Here is a 21,500-nt window from a genome sequence, read left to right on the forward strand (position 1 = left end):
CAGCATAAAAGAAAATTAAAATTATTAATCGCTTTCGAAATTATAACAGTTTTTGTAAAGTGGTGACCAGGAGCGCATATATGTAACAGAGCGAGAAGGAAATGGATTTTGTCTTGAAATACTTAACCGGCAAGAAATTGTCGAAAAAAGTTGCGCTTTTACCAGGGCTTTAAAATTTTACTTCTAGACCATTTCTAGACACATAAATTAGTCTGACGTCATGGTCTCTTATCATCAATAAAAAGTTATGCAATTCATACTAATAATTTGTCTTCATACAATCACAGGTCAGGTTGTAAAACCACTGGCAGGCTCTGATAATTTTTAATGTCTTAATTTTATTTATTATAAAATGATTGGTAAGAATTTTTTAAGCGCAATATAGAAATGAATAATCAGGCCCCACCTTTAGCGTGGAGGATTCACAGTGCCAAAATCAGTAAGAGGGATTACCATGATAGTAGATATCGACTAAATAAATATTTACATACTTATTTTAGGTAAGTACCTAGCTACCTAATAAATCGGAAATTCTTTCAGCTATAGCAGGTACCTACATATTTATCTGCAAATTAAATGCAGACCATGTTGGGCTACAAATAAACCTTGTGATTGTTTGACTTATTTATTTATGTTTCATTATTTTCGGAATCATAATTCAATACATCTTCAACAGATATTGTCAATTAATATAAAATTATTATATTTATTCTGTAAATATGTAAGTACTAACTTTGTGGCAGAACAGTATAAAAAATATTCATTTGTATGCACCACTTTACTAAGGTAGTACCTACCTACCGAGATTGCACTGAAATATTATAGGAATTCAGTTGGTCCAAATTTGAACGGTTTAATATTTTTATTATAATCATTAGCTGGCGTCCGACAGATAACATATTTATATATTAGGTATATTATTTAATGACTATATTTTCAGTGACAAGTTAGTATTATCAGACATGTTAGGAACTGTATTAACATAATAATTTTAAGTTCGAATGAATAACTAGATTTTGAATAGGTGCGTACCTCGTGGTTGAATTGAAATGTCTCGCGCGACGTGTCTCCTGTTTTGACGTATTCCAAATCGGCAAATTCTTGACATTTCCCGAAGTTAATTATGTAAAAACATCTGAGTTATTTTAAATTCAGTGCGTATCCAAGATCATCAGCTGTGCCGTATGGATCGGCCGCGCGCGCCGACTATCGTAGCTCTGCGCACGTGTTGACACTGAAAATGTTGAACGAGTGCTGATAGCGGGTGAGATTGTCAGTTTGTCAGACCTCCAGTCTCGCTTCCACCTTCCACTTCCCTTGGGATCTCGTAACTCACAACTCGCCTGACGATGCATACCAGCCGCAGAGTGGTCTTCGGGCCCGTCTCCCCTCTGCAAAACAACGAAATAAAGAAAATCCTAGGCTTAAAATTACGCGATAGCGGGAAATTGAAACTCACAACCCGAGCTTTTACACGACCGTATACTTCTGTACCGTCGGGTGTAAGTTTTCCTTTAATTATTTCAGTGATAAATGTGATCGATTTTATTATATTTGAGTGCCACAGTTGGAGTTCTTTACATGTTTTAATATAATCAAGTTAAAAGTGTGAATCAAATTCAGTAATTGCGATGTTTTTCAGGCGCAACGATTTAGTGATTTCGTGGGAAGGCGTACCGGAAAAGCTGGAATATTCTACGGGTTCCAGGACGTTTTTGATAAAAATTTAATAAGGTAAATAAAATCTCATTCATTTTCACTTTTCGATGTCATTTTCATTTATCATTTTAACGCTGAATTCATAAATATTGGATTTCCCTGACGATGTTTTGCTAACTGTAGCAAATTGTTTATTCAAACAAAGTAATAATGAATGATTCTCGATTCCTTGAGATTTTTTAAACGTGTTAATTGATTAAGATAATGATTTGGATATGTACTTCGATTAACACTTGAAATGTAACTATAAAGTAAAGCATCACGAACGTAATAATCTAAATAGAATTCACGTGTAGACACATCATGATGACTAAAGCCGTGAAACTATTATGAAGGTAAATTTATTATTAGAGCGCAAACATCTGATGAATTCTTTTGGCAAAGATAAATGGGGCAAATAATATTAGTTCCTGAGTTATGCGTCTGCCCACGGTGATACACCCTCTTCGCGGTAACTTTATTTGTTTTCTTGTGTAATCAATACTTTGTTGTATAATGCACATGCCAAAAAATAAACCACTCACATGCATATTTACGACTGTTTAATCTGTAAGTAAGTACTGACAAAGTTTAGAGCTTTGCAATCAATATTTAAAAAAACAGAATGTTCTTGAATCACATGTTTGTTGTTTCCTTGTGTTGAAACGTATTTTTATAAACAAAACGAGAGCCAGAGCAGAGCTTTTGAGAGTGAACAAAGATAGGCAGTACGTATAAAATGGGGAAATATTTTTCAATGGAACCATAATAATCGTGACGCAGAAAGCAAGGTGTACTCACGTAATCAATCCTTGCGGCGCTTTATCTAACTTATTAGCGGCGTTTATGGGAAAATCTGGCTTTCAAGCCACGAACACTGAAGTGTTTGCATTTCACTCTATCGAAACCTTTCTGAGTGAGACATGAGCAGTCAGAGTCTGCGACTTTGACCGGTAACTGTACCTTAACAGTTAACAGGTTGAATCTGTGATGATCGGAAAATTTGCGGAGATTTTTATCTGTATCGCATCGATGTAGTTGAGTGAAAACCTTTGCCACGCCAACAGCCTCTTCAAATCAGACCTAAAATAAAGTTTTAATCAAATCACAACAGTATGTCAACAAAAGAATACAATAACGACGAGTACAATAATCACGTCTCTGCATCAACTAATAAACAAGATCGCTTTATCAAACTTCTAGCGAGATTCATTGGGTAAATTTTTAATTATTGTTTATTAATTATAGGAGAACTAATGATTGATTTTATTTCTATTGCTTTATCCAAGGTCTTACTCCGTCATCCACGATATCAACTACAAAGGACTGTAAGTGAAAATTGTGTTGACTTTTGTCGGAAAGCTTTGATTTTTATTAGTACTTTCATCTCATCCAGAAGTAGGTAATATTAATCCACCCTGAAATGGAATATATTATACTGCAGCAAAGTTGTATTGTTTTTTCCGGATGTGGTTGGAAAACTCTTTGAACAATCAGATGAAATTATCGGAAGTATAGTAGGTAGTTAGGTAGGTACTTACCTAATATATTTTTAGCAATACGCAAATCTTTTGTCATTCGTTAAATTTCTCTGAATGCAGAAAGTTTTCCACCACAATGAAATGACTATGGTTATTTTTGTACTCTTTGTATTGATTTTGCATGTGTACTATAATTTGGGAGACGGGTATGGATACCGCCTCCCTGAGAACCATTTATTGGATAACCAACACCCCTGCCATAGGTCACCCCGATTGGTTCACTACGTTTGGTGACTTAGCAGGGCTGCCTGGGGTCATGGGGTGAGATTTGTCTGGGTCTTGACGGCGGATGCTTCTGCCCATCTACTGTGTGGCGGGCCGGATCGGGAGGGGATGGTTGAGGGAGACCTTTTGACCTCTCCAGCCGGACTCTCTAGATCCATCGCCTTGCACCGCAGTGGGAGAGATGGAATTATACGTACGTCACTCCTGGACATATTGATCCCAGATTCCTACCCACCCCTCGTACCCTTTTCCTTCACTTAACTTCCTCTTCTTTCTTTCCCTAAAAATATCCTCCACACAGCATCCTCAAAGATGACATAGATCCTGAGGGATTTTTCCCTCGGAGCCTCCTGTGTGGAGCTAATGTAATTTTTTTAATGCACAATTGTGTCCGCAAATGCACTCGTATCTTGTCTTTTTGTAAAGCTAATACCTATTAACTCTCGTAGAACGGCTCATTCATTAGAAAATTAATGTTATTCAACCCAATGAGATTTCTAATTCCCATTTGAATTTAATACTAGGTCACATTTTTTAATCGCTCTAGATTTGGATTAACTTGATTTTGTTTTTAAGTCGAATTTAGAAATAACTAATTCGTTCTAAATTCAACCGGCATAAAACTTTGGAGATCTCAATGAAACATGGAATTATGCATTCAAATAATAAGAGTTGCACCAATGGTTTTTACCTACCGTTGCTAACCACCAGTTTTTAATCATCTACTTCAAACTAGATTTTGTGCCTTAAATCCTGTTATAGCGGGTTCAGACGTTTTCTAGACGTTTTCAGACAAGATTTATAAAAAACTTGATCCACTTTGTTGAAAGAAGGTTCAAACTTGTAAATAGGCTCTGCCTCACGCACACTTTGGATCTGCGGCACCGCGCGCCACTTCAGGCCGCCGCGCAGAAAAGTCTCGCAATGGACTGCGCTGTAAACCGTTACCTTACTTTCGGACATCACTTTTCTGCGCGGCTCTCTGTAGTGGCGCTTGGTACCTTTGCTTCAAAGTGTACGTGTGGCAGAGCTATTAAGCTTATAAGTGTCGAGTTGATCAACTAAAATCGAAACGTCTGAACCTCTACAGGGTTTTCCAATAAGAGGTGTTATTTTGATATTCAATCGTAAAAGATCAATGGTTTCGTTGCTTGTGTGGCACGTAGCGCCGTCTTCTTGAAAGTAAACGTTGTCCAGATCAATACCATCCAATTCCGGCCATAAAAAATCATTAATCATCTCTCGATAGCGCAATCCATTCACCGTAACTGTTGCTCCAGCCTCATTTTCGAAAAAGTAAGGTCCAATGACTACGCCGGACCATAAACCGCACCAAACAGTCACACGTTGAGTATAGAGAGGCTTTGTTTAACAATAACTCTTGGGTTTTCCGAGCCTCAGATGCGATAATTTTGCTTGTTGACGAAGCCACCGAGGTGGAAATGGGCCTCATCACTCAAGATGATTTGAATTTGATTCACTCAAGTGAATTTTAATGATTTCAATGCGTTGTTGAAGCGTGTATCGTTCCATTTTTATTAATGGCGTAATTTTTACTTGTCAGATGTCAAAAAATGATAGATTCAAAAGTAACATCTACCGAAATAGCGGGCTATTAAAAATAACACCTCTTATTGGAAAACCCTGTATTACATAAGATCCAAACTACTTTGAGGTAGGTACTGGGTAGGTACTTTGAGATATTTTAACAGGATCTTACCAGTTTTATAATCCAACTCTAATGTAATATATTATTTTTACAAGTTGCGTTTGTAATATATATTGCGTTGGTTCTATGTCATTTTCTCGATAATATGCAAACGACGGCAGCGACAAAAAATATATGGTAAACCTTTAGTAGTCATATCTTTTAATGGATTAATGAAATAATCAAATTTATTATAACTAATCATCAGTTTTTAACTGATAGTTCCGCCTTGAATATATTATTTATTTTATTATCGTAATATTATTAAAAAACAACCATTGGTTGGTTTTTGTGACCTTTCGTATTTTTTTATTTCTGATAAATGCCTAACATCTGCTGTACTTGCAATATTTTTTTTTATCTCATTATGTCTCAGTGGCCGTGCAGTGTCTATATTTCCGATTTTCCTTAGTTCAGTACTATTTTTTTCACGGGATACGTGTGAGTTTGTAGAACTCCTAAATATTTTGTTTTATGTCAAAAGCAGTGAAATAATACAATTAACGGAAATACATAATGATTTTTAAAATATGATATAAATTAACATCTGAGAAAGACGATTCGGGTTTGTTTTTTCATTCCTGAAAACGTATTGCAGTGATAATGATTTTCTTATCAACAATCAATATGCAAGTAGGTAATATTTCGTTAACACAATTTAATTTTCCAATTCATTATAATAATATCACGTTCATTACAAATGGGTAGAGTTGTACCTAGTGTGAAGTTTTAATACTATTAAAACAATTTTTCAACAATGTTTTCTCTAACGTCTTCACAACTTGCATGCTACTGTATTATTTGTTCTATTTTTAAAACTTTTAAATTTATTAAATTAAATAAGTTGCGAAACGTTTATTTAAGGCGATGCACTACGTCGTGTAATATTTTAAATTGAGCCGCTATCAATAAGAACCCTTACGTAGATGGCGATAAGGTTTAAATTCCCGCTTAACACCATCCGACTGTTTTGATTTATGCTAGAAAAAAACATGGCCAAAAAGTGCCTTTTATTTTATTTTGTGGATGTTCAGGCATAAATATTTATTTTTCGATCACTTTATAAATAACTTAATTTGCCACATTATACAATAAAATCATAACCGAAAATGGGTTCGTAAGTAGGAGTTTTTGAACTTTAAAGCAGTTTTCATAGGCCTTATACATTTTTTTTCTGGGCTTATAAAAAGACTTATCTAAAAAATACTCGATTATTTCAAAGGCCAAGATGTATTCTACTCGCAGTATTTAATTAAAGCATCTGATACATTTCTAGGCGACCAAATTTTCAAACCAAAAACATATGATTTTGCATTGCTACGTAGTGCATCGCTTTAAATTTATTAAATTAAATAAGTTGCGAAACGTTTCATTTAATAGCTTTAAAACATGGCGGCATTTATGCCGTTTCCTGTTCCGTGTATTGCCGGATTAAACTGCTTCCCTCACGTGACAATTTTATTTTTGAAAATGCATTTGGTTGTGGGGTTTCCCCTTTTCGAACCTACGAAACTGACGGAACATAATAAGATTGTTGAATAACCTAGGTAAGTACTAAGAACTTTGCGTTTCGTTAAATAATTTAAAGAGGCACAATGAAACGTACGTATAAAACGTAATGTAGTTATTATTGATAAGAAGCGGGGGCATCACGACGGTCGTAAAAAATCCTCGTCACAATAATTTGAAAAGTAAATATTCACGTAAAATTGCGTTAATTATTTACAACTGAGTAAATATATTGCGTGTACACCGTCGCTATGTGTATCAAATCTTATTCATTTTAAGAACTATTGCAACAGACAGACGTGAAGATTATGATGTCTGCCATTAAAAAGCAATAAAACTGTATTTTGTGAAGTTTTAAATACAAGGACGTTGTAAAATTCTGGATTCAATGTGTAACATTTTATTAAGATGTACCTCGTCCTACCGACCGATAAAGGTAATATTTTTCTTACGCGTTCATTAGAGAGGTGTCGCGATGTATTACGATTTTAAAAAGATACATTTATTATAAATATATCATAAAGTCTGGCACAAATAAATAATGCTTTGTACGAGAATCTAACGCTGGTAGACGTCGTATTTTTGAACAACTTGAACAATTTTTTTATTTGAAATCAGCCGCGGGAAGAGTGACGCGCAGCATAAATACGGTGGGTGAAAAATTCGGTATTTAAAAAAATCTACTAATTAGCTCCGAAATCTAATAATAACAAAAAGTTTTTTGTTTTACGTTCGCTCTGTTAACACAACAGTTATTTTTAATTATAAATAAATAATCAATTTACATAACAAGTATAATAATTAAATGGTGAAATAACATAAATAAACCAATTATGTTCCCATTAATAATTAAGCAGTTTATACATAGTACATTACAAACAGAGACAAAAGAAAAAACAGTAAATAAACGACAACATAATAAGTTACAGTAAATATGTCTTTTCTGCAATAAGAAAATAAAACTATTATTATGAAAAATATATTTTTTTGTTATAATATGTACCTTTACATGTTGTTAAAATATTACACTAGGTAGTATTATGCACTTATAATAGATTGCTCGTTAACAATGTCTGCATCGCAAAAGGTATTAAATTTTAAGAAATTTCAGAGTACAGTTATATAATATATTGTGTTGTGATGTAGAATATTATTATGTATTTTGCAAATGTAAATAATGATTACTTTTACTATTACATAGTAGGGGTTTATGGAAAAAACTTTTTTTGAAATTAAAAATTTTTAGTTGATAAAAAGGTGTCTCTACAGACCAAAATTCGAGTATGTATCACAAAAAATGGCCCAAATGAAAAACATTAAGGTCCCCTGCAGGAAGCCTAAATTTTATAATTTTCTTAAAACAATTGAATTTTTCCTTTTTTTTTGCAATGAAGTGATTTTTTTTCCAAATTGAAAAATTTTGGGTGTGGAATAAAATAATCTTTAAAAAATTTTTTTATGCAGGGATCGTCTCCTGCACTTAATTTAAGTAATTTTAACAAATTTAGTTTATTTTGAAAAATTTGTGTCAATTGTTTTTGTGATAAACTACCTATGCAATTTTTTCAAACCAAATAAAATTTTTTCAAGAAATTTATTAGCTTTAGCCCTCTTGCGGAAGCCTTTTTGTATTTTTTATCAACTTGAAATTTTGAATTTTCAAATAAAGTTTTTGTTCGATACACCCTAATGTAGGTATGTATTATGTTTTCCGTAGACACATTGTAGACTATCTGTGCTTATTATCTTGTTATTTTGAAGACATATCTTTGCTAATAAACTTGTTATTTTGTATGATCACATTATTAGTTACTTGTGTTTTTTTATTAGAAAATTTTTGCTCACTTTAAAAAGGAGGTGAATAATACAACAGGATAATTTGATTTCCAGATCCCGTGATCAAGATCCTAAGGATGCTGAAGATGTTTTATTTGATATGTTTAAAAATGAAGAAACTGGGCTGTTACCAATTGGAAAATTTCTCGCCGTAAGTTAAAAATTTTTCATACAACAGGTTGCCTTTAATATCAGCACCTTTCTTATCAGGTTTCTATCAGGACTTGCTCTCTAACAGACTAATTGTACACAATAAGTAATATTATCATGGGTTTGCTCTGGACTACCTCCAGAACTCCACATACTTTAGGACTGCGTATAGAGATTGACGACCAAGTTAACGGCCACAAAACTCTATGCCAACGTTTCGGGGCCAAAAACATTAACAGCCAGCAATGATCTTATCAATATGCCCTTTATCAGTACATAAGTACTCGTATGTAGCCAGAAATAAATTGTAGAATAAGAACACATTTATTGTCTGTTTATGATAAGCACAATGAGATCCCTTTTATTTTATTTTTAGGCATTGAAATCAACGGGAATTCGGAAAAACGACCCACGCATTAAAGAGGTCATGACAAACTTGTTCGCCATCCACAGGAAGTCTGGTTTCGAAGGAGGTTCTCCGGAAACACAGAAACTGACCCGAGAAACATTCAAAGAAGTCATCGCACCCAACATTGTCCTCATCACCCGCGCCTTCAAAAGTCAGTTTGTCATTCCCGACTTCCAGGACTTTGTCAAGGATATAGAAGAGATGTACTGGATAGGCAAAGGCAACACAGATGGAAAGGTGGCAAGTTACATTCCGCAGTTGGCGCGCATGAATCCCGATTATTGGGGAATTAGTGTGTGCACTATTGACGGGCAAAGGTTTTCCATTGGAGACGTGACTGTCCCGTTCACCTTGCAGTCCTGCAGCAAGCCCCTGACCTACGCAATGGCCTTGGAGACATTGGGTCCCGAAATTGTCCATCAGTACATTGGCACTGAACCTAGTGGAAGGAATTTCAATGAACTCGTTTTGGATTTTAATAGTAAGAATATTTTTAGAATGCAATACTCATTTATATTAAAAACACTACGATAACGTAATTATCGATTGGTAAGCCACAAAACATAACTCAAGTATGTAAATTTTAATTAGTAGACGCTAATTTACCACTTTACCATGCGCAATTACTACCTATTCAACCTCAACAATTTCATTTTCATTGTGTGGTCAATAAATTGTTTATGATACATAATAGATCTATTGCAATAACATACTCTGAAGATTGATTGCAATGCAATAAATTAATATTTTGTGAGGTATTCATATCTTTTAATTTCCAGTGAAACCGCATAACCCGATGATAAACGCTGGAGCGATTCTAATCTGTGCTTTATTGAAAACACTGGTGAAGCCCGAGATGACCCTAGCTGAGAAATTTGACTACGTCATGGACTTCTTCAAGGGAATGGCTGGCAACGAACCCCTGAGCTTCAATAATGCAACCTTCTTGTCAGAGCGAGAAGCGGCTGACCGAAACTACGCTCTTGGCTTTTACATGCGAGAACATAAATGCTACCCAGAGAAAACTAACCTAAGAGAGTGTATGGACTTTTATTTCCAGGTAAATCCCTTCTTTTATATACCTTCCCAGAATGTAACCAGTTACTTGAGAAATCAGTTCTAATAGAATTTTCATACAATCATGGAACACAGGAAGATTGGCACAGAAACAAAATCCTTTGTAATCATAGACATTAAAATTGATAGACCAGCCCATCGGGGGAAACGGAACAAACCATGTACACGGAGCGGGGAGGTGGTGTGACCGTCTCCCTTTCTGTGACTTGTCAATAAATGAATCTGATAGATTACAGGCAACTCGCATTGTAATATCACTATTTAATTCTAGAAAATAAAATCTGCTTACAAATTACTAATCCTTTTTACAATGGCGTGAAAATTGCTGGCTGCTTAAAAACTTGACAAAATCGAATATTTTGTTACAGTAATTAGTTAGACACTTTTACAAGTGTCTTATAATTTACTCACCTCACTCATTTTTGCGCAGCTAACCCGATTTGTAGACAGTTTGGTTAAAAACGAACATTCATACCTCGCACAGAAAAGTCTCTCAATGGACTGCGCTGCAAACCGTTGCCTCGGTGATCAACGTATAACTGATGTCGTAGTTTAATTAAACCATTCTCGAATCCTACTGGTTCCAAAAATACGGTCATGTGCTCCAGCTCGTCAAAATGATACCCAGATTTTATTTTAAGGAAAGTCTATCAATTTGGATGTCTATATATAATGAAGTATAAAGTAATATTGTAATAGATACAGCAGTATTATTTGGATGTCTATGTAATGAAGTATAAAGTAAGATTGTAAAAGATACAGCAGTATTATTTGGATGTCTATGTAATGAAGTATAAAGTAATAGTATAACAGATACAGCAGCAGAAGCGGCCCGTGACTGTAATTACCAGCAGTGCATTTCACTTTTAAAATGTACCTAGTCTGTAATTTAGGTGGAGCAAATTAATGAATGGGAACACCTACTGCAATTCATTCTATCTTCTAAGTTATATTTGTAAAATAACTGATAAATAATACAAAATTATCTCGAAAATAAAGGACACTCAATTCATCGTTGAAAATATAGCGAAACCGTTTGATTTCACCGCGAACGAGTTCCAATGTGTTAATGTTGTTGCGTTAACATTGAACATTAGTATTTCTAAGCGAATCCATTCCAAACGCATTGGATTACGCATGATCAAAGTGATGCAAAATTCACTCGCCGTCAAAGCACTTCGATATTGCACGGATGGGTTATGTATCTGCACTGCTCTAACACGTAATTTGACGTTAAGAGTGTAATCTGTCTCGCTCATGTCACCGTTTCGGCTACTTCGGGCTGTCTCGATACTGCCCGACGCTGTTTTAGTAGTATGGTAAAAGTTGGTTTTGTGCATATCTGGGTATGCACGACCGCTTGCTTTTGCGCGGGATTTTTTTACTAGAAGATAGCTCAAATAATGACCTGACGGGAATTACGAATTTCTTACATCGATCACTGGGGCACAGATGTCGTTGTAATTTGTTATGTGGAGATTGAAGACAAGCAGTGCAATGCACAAATGCACGTACCAAGGAACCGCCTCTGTACAGCAGTATTATTTTCCCATGGCAAATATATATTATCAAAGGTTATTAAGTTCTTTATTTATTGCTGAAACTTAACCTAACATCACTAGGACTAATAGCCTGTATCCAGGTTTTTTATAGCTTACACTTAAGCTGTACACCTTACACATATATATACCACTCCGACATGTAATAGTGAATATTGTTTTATTTACTTTACTTACCACTCTCTAGAATACTCTGCCCACGCAATCTTTAAATAATATTATGTTGTTTTTGTCTACACCGTCTTTCACGAACAACAATTTATTTTCTGTACAAAGATTTAAGTAGACAATGCATAGAGTTTCCTTCTAAATATGTTAATACAGGGATCGAAAATACCTTAATCCAACAATGATTTTTTTTGAGGATTAGAAACAATCCCTCACTTGTATATTTCATTAAGTCCATGTCAATTACTTTCAGTGCTGTGCCATGGAGGGAAATTGTGACATAGCATCAGTCATAGCAGCGACCTTAGCTAACGGTGGCATATGCCCCACGACAGACGAGAAGATCCTCAGTGCAGAATCCGTGCGGAATGTCCTCTCCCTGATGCACAGCTGTGGGATGTATGATTACTCTGGGCAGTTTGCCTTCAAAGTTGGTCTTCCTGCCAAATCTGGCGTCAGCGGAGGCATGCTCGTGGTCGTCCCTAATGTTATGGGAATATGTGTCTGGTCCCCGGCTTTGGATCCGTTGGGTAACTCTTGTAGGGGAGTCCAATTCTGTGTGGTGAGTGCAACACCATAATAAATCTTTGCATATATTGTTGTTTGTTTTACATAAAGATTTGACAGATGTTTTAATTTGTTATTTCTTACAGGACTTAATTGAAAGATTCAACTTCCACCGCTACGATAATTTAAGATACGCGACCAACAAAAAGAACCCCAGACGTTACAAGTTTGAAACAACAGGATTGAGCATCGTAAACCTTTTGTTCTCTGCTGCCAGCGGCGATCTCAGTGCCCTCAGAAGGTATACAATCATACAATAACCAATACATACATACATTAATATACAGAAGACATCACGAAAATAAAATAGATTGTTTGTAGTGTGTAGTATTCTACTTTCCAATCATTTGACACATATGTAATGTAATATTATTCCACAGGCACAGATTATCAGGCATGGATATGACACTTTCTGACTATGACGGGCGAACAGCTCTGCATCTCTCCGCAGCTGAGGGTCACCTCCCGTGCGTGGAGTTCCTCCTAGTCCACTGCAATGTTCCCCATGATCCACATGACCGTTGGGGTAGCACACCACTCAATGAAGCCTCTATCTTCGGACACACCACCGTAGTAGACTTCTTGAAGGTCTGGACAGAGCAACACCCCAAGGAAGAAGTGGCAGATAAGACATCAGTCAATGAAATATTAATTATACATGATGCAGATGAGGAAGAAGTGAAGAAAAGGCACTTCTTACAGCATTCTGCGAGTCATAATCCTCCTTTCGAGAATGGCATGAAGCCAGAGCCCGAAAAGAAGGACAACTCAATTGTGGATATTAAGTAATTTAAGGATGTAATGTTTTTTTAAACGTTTGTTGGTTCTACCAGTGGCGGTTTTTCATAGGGGGGGGATCCTCACCAGATATTCCCAAAACTTACAAAAAGAGAAAATAGTTAAAATAGAATCTCCATAAAAATTAATAAATTCATTACACATAAAAGCAATTAACATTATTTTAGACAAATATAATACAAAAAATAAATTCGTATTATTTCGAAGATTGAAATTAGAACAGTTCCTACGGACGGACGACATCCGCACCGCGACTTTTCATGTAGTGTACTAACGCATAGCGCGCACGCGTAACACAAACACACTAATTGAGTTTGACGCGCTGGAGTGACTGTTTATGTCAATAGGCCGTGTGCAGTGCGCACAGCACAGACAAGGGACGTCACTGAACTTTTCTGCCTTGAAATTCGTATTTTCAAGTGCATTAGTTATGTTCCTAGGAATTCCGTCTTACCGCGCATGCGAACTTGTATGTGAATCTCATAGAACTCGGGACAGACTTTTAAATCCCCTAGTTTCCCGTGGGAATAGCAAGCGTTCTAATTAAGTTGGAGGTTGCATTATTTTTATTATTCTATGTTTTTAATTGGTATATCTACAAAAAATTAAATTTATTTTATGTTTAAACATCTGATTAGGTGTATAACTTGTCCGTGAACATTTTTGCATGAGAAATTTAATACATTCTTCGGGTAGCGAGATTTCAGTACAAAAATGCCAGTCCCCACCATCGAAGAAGTACTCGAGCCGCCACTGGGTTCTTCTAAATGTCTCACTGTTGATATATATGCACATTATCGTTGTAAGTAGTTTAATTTTAATTTAAAGATGAAAGTAGTTTAATATGAAGCTGGTCAATTAGAGATACCTCCTGTACGTTGGCAAAAATAATACCTTTCCCAGTGTTGCTATTAAATTATGAAAGAATATATTTTCTTCCTTATGAAAAATAAAATAATATTAAGCTGAAACATATTCATATAAGATATATACATATGCATGATACCACTCTTATATACATATAAGAGTGGTATTATGCATATGTTGTACAAAGCAACTTTACTTGAGGCTTGCTTTGATGTCTAGTTCAACTTAAAAACAACAGAAAAGGCAAAATGAAGAAAAACTTGTGACATAATAAATGTGAAATAATAGATCAGTTATCTTCCAGCATTAAATTAACAAATTCATTGATAGAATTTTCCACTTGTATTTAAACCATATAACCTCAAACAGTTTTACGAGAAGATCTTCCTTGATATATTCCTAAGAGGTTCTATAGTTTGTAAATAAATGTCAATTAATAAACGTGATCCACAGATACAGATCGAAGCAATAACTCTAAATAAAGAAACAAGACAATCTTTAACTTCGTCTAGAATTTGTCTGTGGGTTGATTTTTTTAATATAAATCTACAGTTTTATTCTGAGATTGATAAAATTTTGCACAACTTTTGACCTTCGAAATAAGAGGATGGTCTAAATGAGATTTCGAAAATCACCTCATCCCCTTAATGCCTGTGACAAACCACGCTATATTCTTGTAGCTTGGCCTATTTCAGCATATTTCTCGCTATACATTTCCGTTGGTAATGTATGCTGAAATAGGCCAAGCCAGTACTTCAGCTAGTAATAATTAATAATTACGGAAAGAGTGCTGTAAGTTATTACATGGAAAGCCAATTGAATTGATTACCGTTATATTTAATGATAAATAATAATTGTTGTGAAGTTAAGTTAGGTTGAAGTTTGTTGTTAAGTTTAGTATCCACACTCGAGTGTGGATTTGAATTCTAATTTAAGCATCACGTGTAACCATTTTCCTGTAGTGATTATGATTACTTTAGATGTAAAAAGCGTGCTTCTGAAGCAATGTTTATTTACGTATAATTTGCGTCCATTAAAGCGTTGATTAGTTAAGAATTATATTTCGTTGACATTGTAGTTAAAACACAAAGCAGTAAAAAAAAAATCTTTATCTCTATTAACTTTTCAGTCAAAGAACGAAATAGGTACATCGGTGGATTTTATCAGAAATAAATTAATGTGGTTTGATAGTAATACTTTTCTTTAGAAAAACAAAATGAAGGTTAAATGTGACTTTCGTTATAATCTACGTTTTTATAGATGGCGTTAATTTAATTATTTTATTAAAATACGTTTTTCGCAAGTTTTGCTTTACAATATTAATGCAATTTTTTTGTTTGCGCCCGTACATAGGCAATGTAAATATGAATAAATCGTTTTGTTTGTATAAAAACTCAATTTTTTGAAGAAAGGCATACATATATGTACAATAATGTATCGGTGATTCAATCCTATATTGTATTTGGTTGCATGATAAATCAACACAATGACAATTCAACACACTTTTAAAAAGTGATATAAAATCATTAGAAACGATGAAAAAATATTTTTTTTAACCTAACCTACTTAACCCAGTTAATAAAGTCCCGTTGGCGTCATGTATTTTTTATCAGGAGATTTTTCAATGTGGATGAGTGTTTCAGGCGAATAATTATTGCTTCTAAAATAATTATTACCCTTTGTGCTATGAGGTGTTTTTGCACACAAACGGCGCTATACAAGTCATCCAAGTATTATTATTATTATGCATAAAAAATCTCGTCTTAAACATTAGTTTACCAAAAAAAAATAATAATTAATAAAGTTTCTCTTTCATCACTTTCCATGACTTAATATAACTATTTAAAGATGTGATTAATTATCATTTTGATGATTTATCCGGTCACCATTGTATTTGTATACCTCTCTTGAAAGAATTGGGTTTTTATACGGAAAAATATTTATTCATATTTGTCTTATTATTGTAAAGCATAACTTGCAAGAAGTGTAATTTAATTATTTTATCGATCGCCATCTATGAACACATAGATTATAACGAACGTCGCATTTAACCTTAATACTTTTCAATTTATTTAAGGTGTACGTATTTATCTTTTTTTAATTATATATGTATGACCGTAGGTTAATTTTTTGGATTGTGATTGAAAAGACAATAATACATATGTGTTTTTAAAAATATTGACAATAAAGTTACTGAAATAAAAATAAGAAAATATGTCTTTCATTGTATGTACATAAGTTAAGCGTAGTTCACACGAGGATAGGACAATATTGTCTTGTCGCAGCTCCGGTCCTGTTGTCCTAGTGTGACCAGAAGTTTGGAGGACAAGACAACGGACCAAGAAACTGTCCTAGATATAGACCGCAGCAGCTCCGCACTACAATGTCATACCCCACCGCAATGTCCACGTGTGAAGCGCACGGCCAGGAGAGTAGGACAATAGACAGTTACTCCGTGCGAATGTGTCACTGCCGCACACTTTTTTTTCAAAAATGTCGCGTAAAGGGAACCCGGAAGAGATTACTAAATTTAGTTGCAGAGAAAACGAGGTGGAGGAAATTGTAGCTGCTGTGGAAATAAACTCCTGAGGATATTCCTCTTCTAATTCTTTAAGGATCATTGCAGACAAACCCAAAGAATATCATACCCCATAGAATTCCTAATCCACAGTTTTTTTTATTTTTTATTATTTAGTTCATCCTCCCAACAGTTTCAATACATAAAAGAAAAAAAATAATTTGCAACGTTCCCTGTTGTATTGTCCCATTGTCCTGTCCTGCGAAGTCCAGGCTGTTTACGGATCTGAGACAAGACAGTATTGTCCTGTCTTCTGTAATTCATTAGAGATTCATCAAGAGTTTATCTATTGAGAAGATATGATAATAATTTAAAATAGGAATATGGATAAGAACATAGGTACCTACAAAAAAGACACTTTAATTTTTACTTTTGGCGTAGGTTATAATATTTTCGTAGACATATTTGAAATTATTATGGCATACTTACTAATAATATTCTAATGTAACTCATAAACTATTAAACAAATACAAATGCTTCAATGAAGTAGTGAACGCTATAAACATGGTCGATATTTGATTAGTTTATCTTTTAGCGGGTGAGTATATTAAATTCAGTAATTTGCAATCGGCCTCTAGAAGTGTGAGATCGACATCGGATCCCAGGAAGCGCGATGAAAGCTCTAAGTCCTTGATCATGAGGCGGACCTTGGCTCCTCGAACATATTCCTCCCCATTCTTCTGCGGCCTTGTGCAGACGCAGTGGAACTTCCAGCCAAAGTCAATGTAAAGATCGTCATTGACAACTTGAAATATTTCACCGGTAACTATTTTTCCATTCGGGTCTCCAAGCTACAAAAAAGTTTAAGCAAAGTGAAGGCAACTATCGAAGACAGACAAAGTAAAATAAAGCTTTGAAGGTAAGGAAGGATATTTCAGAAAAATATTAAGAAATCTAAAGATAATACGGCGCAAGGATTACATGAAATGAAACAGATGTGTACTCCATTGATCAAGTAACGGTTTTATGGCTGAAGAATGCATAATTAATTATGCGAAGATCTGAATGGCTGTATCTACCAGTGTAATTGTACGTAAGAGAGCATAATTTAAGATACAAATAATGATATTATAAAGTGCATACATCAATGAACTTCGAAGAGCGAAGAAGCGATGCAAAAGTTTTAATTTCCGGAGTTGGTGCTTCTGGTTCTTTTATATTAGTATATTTCTCGAAAGCTTGGGCAAATCCTCCAAGTTTCTTGTCACTTTCGGCGCCTGCACCGCTTTCGTTGGTGTGTTCTGTCGAAAACCGCGCAACACTACTAGATACACAACTAAGAAGATTTCTTTTCTTGAGTAACTGTGCAAGAGACGTAATTCTCGATCTCGAAGATCCCAGCATTATTGCAGACATTTTAAGTTAGATATTTATAAAACTTTCATAATACTTGTAGGTTAAATAAGGTTATAAATTTGACAGCAATTATCATAGATATACAACTCACCAAATGACAGAAGAAAACTATTTCTATTTTCTATGCACAAATTTATTTACTTATCTTGTCTATGAATCTCAATCTCAAATCCATAGACAGTAAATAATAACAAACATACATAACCTAAACCGAACCTCTTCTGACAGTTCTATGTTTACAGTGTGTTTTTGAATTTTCCAAGTTGAAATATACATGTCTTTATTTCTAGATTTTAATAATAAACCTAGAGAAAAACCTAACCTAGGTTTATTCACAAAATAATTTATTTTCTCTTTGAAAAATGGATTTAATTTGTTTAAAAACTATAGATGCAAAACAAGGCTCTATAAGGGCTATTAGATTTAATGGTAGGAACAAGTTGTGCTTCTTATTTATCAAGTCCAAAATGATCTCAGGAGTGAAATTTTCTATGAATGTATAACAATTGCTAGCAATTATAATTATGCAATTGTTCTAGTTGACGGGTCGTATTGCCTTACTTGTGGCGCTGACAAAAAGATAAAATTATGGAATCCTCACAAAAATCTAATGCTGAAAGTATATGGAGGTCACGGCAACGAAGTGTTGGATGCGGTGGGGTCGTGCGACAGCAGCCAGATAGCCTCGTGCGGCTCTGACAAGTCCGTTATATTGTGGGACGTCAGCACGGGGCAACCATTGCGGAGGTTCAGAGGACACGCCGGCTCAATCTGCTGTGTGAAGTAAGAACATTTAGAATTATTTTTACTTACTTACTTATTTATTTAATGTCTGATTTAGCAATATCACTACTTACCCGTATTTTTCTGTTTATAGAATGAATGAAGAATCTACTGTAGCTATTTCTGGTTCACATGATAATACCGTGATGTTCTGGGATCTTCGATCGAGAAAAAATGACCCAATTCAAGTACATAAATATTTCCAATTATTGATGAAAATTCCCTCAATAATTTATTTTAATGAATCCAAATTAAAACTTTTGTAATTTTGTAGATACTTTCAGACGCCAAGGACTGCATTACATCTATTCAAGTGACGGACCACGAGATATTGACCAGCTCTGTAGATTGTCACACGAGATTGTATGATCTTCGAGTTGGTCAGATGACATCAGATTTTATTGGAGGTAAAGAAATGCTATGCTACTTTGTCTCTTATCTTATGGATTTTAGAGCAGGTGAAGAATTGGAGGCCCTAAATGTTTGATTCCTTTCAAATATTGATGGTTGTAGAAGCTGGCTGGAGATAACTGCATACTACATTTCTAGACAACTCTGGCCTCCGTGGTCGAGGAGTAAGGCTTTCGACTAGCAACCGGAGGTCACGGATGCAAATTCTGGCATGCGCAAATATATTTTATTCAATTGATTTGTGTTCACAATTTAAAATAATACGAGATATGGTATGTTTGCGGCACGTTCCAGAGTGGATATCGGTATCACCCTGGTGTAAACCACCTTTCCTGAGATCACCAGATCTGAATAGTCAGGTACTTCCCCACCGTCCTCTTCCCACTACCTTCAGCCCCACAACATACTTCAATTGGGGATGCAATAATCTCACTGGCTCTAGGCGGTTGGGAGCAATAGCGACTCTTGCGCAGTATTCACATTAAAAAAAGCCTTTTAAATTTTTGGTATCCAATTATCTGGGTTGAAACTGCTTGGCAAATAGATTATCTGAAGATAAAAGTAGAACACTTCGATTTCGTTGTTTATTGTATGTATTATAAATAAATTGAAACTTTCAGATACCATCACTTACTCTTCCATAACACACGATGGACAGTGCACAGTTGTTTCATGCGCTGATGATAAAATAAGATTGATGGACAAAAGCACAGGAGAACTCCTAAATACGTAAGTATTTAGACAAAATGATACCATTAACACATTATTAATCGTCATATCTCTACTACAAATAATATCCTTAGACATTTTGTGAACTCGTCGGTGACACAAATCTCCCGCGACCACCCGGGTGAGGTTGTTCCAAGAGACTTTAAACATGGCGTCACTTGTGTCAGACATTTTGTAACAATACGCATGTTTTAGATCAATGCTAGGAACAAAACAGTCAACAAAGAATGACAGTATAAAAACATGAGCAACTGTTTTGTTGTGAGTGAGATTATGAAATCATTCTAGTTTTGACTTTTCGAAAAACTGAACAAGGATTGGTTGCGATGCGGATCTCGTGATTTCAGTAGCGACATTTACGGAACATGCGCGGCAAGTTGGATACTTGCGTATGTATCATTCTCAAAGAAGGGCCTTACACAATAATTAAAAATGCATTTATGTATTTATTTTTATATTGTTTTTCCAATAATAATCTCTGTTAAGTGATTCTTTTTTAATTAATCAATCAATTATTCAGGAGTTCAGTTCACTCAACAGATATTTATTACCAATATTATTATTCTAACAAAAATAAATACGATTTGCATGTACATACATATTATGTACTTAGTTTACAACTGTATCATATTTTGTTAGACATCATTTTAATTTTTCTTTTTCAGCTATTCTGGTTATGCGTCAAAGGAATATTCCCTGGAGAATTGCGTCACTAATTCAGACTCCCAAGTATTGTCTGGCTCAGCCACAGGAGAGATTTGGTGCTGGGAACTGCTAACGGCTAAAGTGGTGGCTAAATACGTCCACACTCCTAACTCGGTGGTTCATTCCCTCAGCATGCACCCCAGCCAGGAGATGTTCCTCAGCGCGTCGGGAGGGGATTTCAAGGTTTGGGGACCGGTGCCGGAAGAAGAAGAAGGGGAAACGATAGAATTCTTATAAATACATAAAATTAGTCATATTATTAATTAGTTGTAAGTAAATCAAATAAAAAAATGATTTAAAAATGTTAATTGCGTACACCATCTATAACACAGTACACACTAATCATCATAAAATTGACATATATTTAAGACTGAGACTGCAGATTTAAACAGTTTTCATGCATTTTACTACATATTTCTTCAGCAAAATAGAAAAAGTTTAATAAACGCATGTTTCATGGATGTATTTACCATCATAGTTTTGGCGACCAATCTGTATTCACACTACCAGCGTGTGTACATTATTTATATGCCAGAGTTTTTCGTGCCAACTTGCTGTCATTGGCTAAAAAATACACCAGTCCTGAACAGACCATTGTAAAATAAATAGTATATAAAAGCTTTTTATCCTGAAAGATGTGGATGTTGCATATCGTCATTCGGCGAGCAATACTGCAACATCGGAGCAATATAAAACCCATTTAAAAAACCACAACATCTGATGCGGTATTCTTTGTAAGCGGTGCTCCAAAAAACAAACCCACGACCATTTAAACAAATATTCGGCAGTCTGTGGATGAACATACTTAATGAAAAAATGATCACCT

General features: G+C 34.9%; 3 protein-coding genes across 4 annotated transcripts; 2 read left to right on the plus strand and 1 right to left on the minus strand.

Annotated features, from left to right (window-relative positions):
• The first annotated feature begins 1,250 nt into the window (after positions 1 to 1,250).
• GLS (glutaminase) lies at positions 1,251 to 16,494 on the plus strand. Of its 2 annotated transcripts, XM_089651141.1 has the most exons (9): positions 1,251 to 1,502; positions 1,643 to 1,734; positions 2,988 to 3,026; positions 8,572 to 8,668; positions 9,044 to 9,557; positions 9,856 to 10,136; positions 12,134 to 12,442; positions 12,534 to 12,688; positions 12,828 to 16,494. In XM_089651141.1, the coding sequence occupies exons 1-9, from the start codon at positions 1,350 to 1,352 to the stop codon at positions 13,234 to 13,236; spliced, it is 2,049 nt and encodes a 682-aa protein (XP_089507267.1). In that variant the 5' UTR covers positions 1,251 to 1,349; the 3' UTR covers positions 13,237 to 16,494. The 2 variants fall into 2 exon arrangements, with proteins under 2 accessions (XP_089507267.1, XP_089507268.1); XM_089651142.1 differs by lacking the exon at positions 2,988 to 3,026.
• A 239-nt stretch (positions 16,495 to 16,733) lies between these two features.
• mRpS28 (mitochondrial ribosomal protein S28) lies at positions 16,734 to 18,127 on the minus strand. Its single transcript, XM_089651143.1, has 2 exons — positions 17,774 to 18,127; positions 16,734 to 17,481 (listed from the first exon to the last, which is right to left on the minus strand). The coding sequence occupies exons 1-2, from the start codon at positions 18,044 to 18,046 to the stop codon at positions 17,215 to 17,217; spliced, it is 540 nt and encodes a 179-aa protein (XP_089507269.1). The 5' UTR covers positions 18,047 to 18,127; the 3' UTR covers positions 16,734 to 17,214.
• Positions 18,128 to 18,290: 163 nt separating this feature from the next.
• Positions 18,291 to 21,463, plus strand: LOC149425500 (WD repeat domain-containing protein 83-like). The gene is made up of 6 exons (XM_089651144.1): positions 18,291 to 18,475; positions 18,586 to 18,829; positions 18,924 to 19,017; positions 19,104 to 19,236; positions 19,861 to 19,969; positions 20,635 to 21,463. Exons 1-6 carry the CDS (start codon positions 18,409 to 18,411, stop codon positions 20,909 to 20,911), a joined length of 924 nt encoding a protein of 307 aa, XP_089507270.1. The 5' UTR covers positions 18,291 to 18,408; the 3' UTR covers positions 20,912 to 21,463.
• Positions 21,464 to 21,500: the final 37 nt, after the last annotated feature.

Source organism: Hesperophylax consimilis, chromosome 3 (assembly GCF_061612785.1).
Source record: "Hesperophylax consimilis isolate HC1 chromosome 3, BYU_Hcon_1.0, whole genome shotgun sequence".
Classification (NCBI taxonomy): domain Eukaryota; kingdom Metazoa; phylum Arthropoda; class Insecta; order Trichoptera; family Limnephilidae; genus Hesperophylax; species Hesperophylax consimilis.

Bases quoted from the DNA above. Each gene is read 5' to 3' on its own strand.
- GLS (XM_089651141.1), top strand. From the start codon at position 1,350: ATGCATACCAGCCGCAGAGTGGTCTTCGGGCCCGTCTCCCCTCTGCAA. The intron at 1,503-1,642 runs GTAAGTTTTCCT...GATGTTTTTCAG, and splicing joins ATACTTCTGTACCGTCGGGT to GCGCAACGATTTAGTGATTT. The intron at 8,669-9,043 runs GTAAGTTAAAAA...TTTTATTTTTAG, and splicing joins CAATTGGAAAATTTCTCGCC to GCATTGAAATCAACGGGAAT.
- mRpS28 (XM_089651143.1), bottom strand. From the start codon at position 18,046: ATGTCTGCAATAATGCTGGGATCTTCGAGATCGAGAATTACGTCTCTT. The intron at 17,482-17,773 runs GTATGCACTTTA...ACTTTTTTGTAG, and splicing joins GCTCTTCGAAGTTCATTGAT to CTTGGAGACCCGAATGGAAA.
- LOC149425500 (XM_089651144.1), top strand. From the start codon at position 18,409: ATGGATTTAATTTGTTTAAAAACTATAGATGCAAAACAAGGCTCTATA. The intron at 19,018-19,103 runs GTACATAAATAT...GTAATTTTGTAG, and splicing joins GAAAAAATGACCCAATTCAA to ATACTTTCAGACGCCAAGGA. The intron at 19,237-19,860 runs GTAAAGAAATGC...TGAAACTTTCAG, and splicing joins GACATCAGATTTTATTGGAG to ATACCATCACTTACTCTTCC.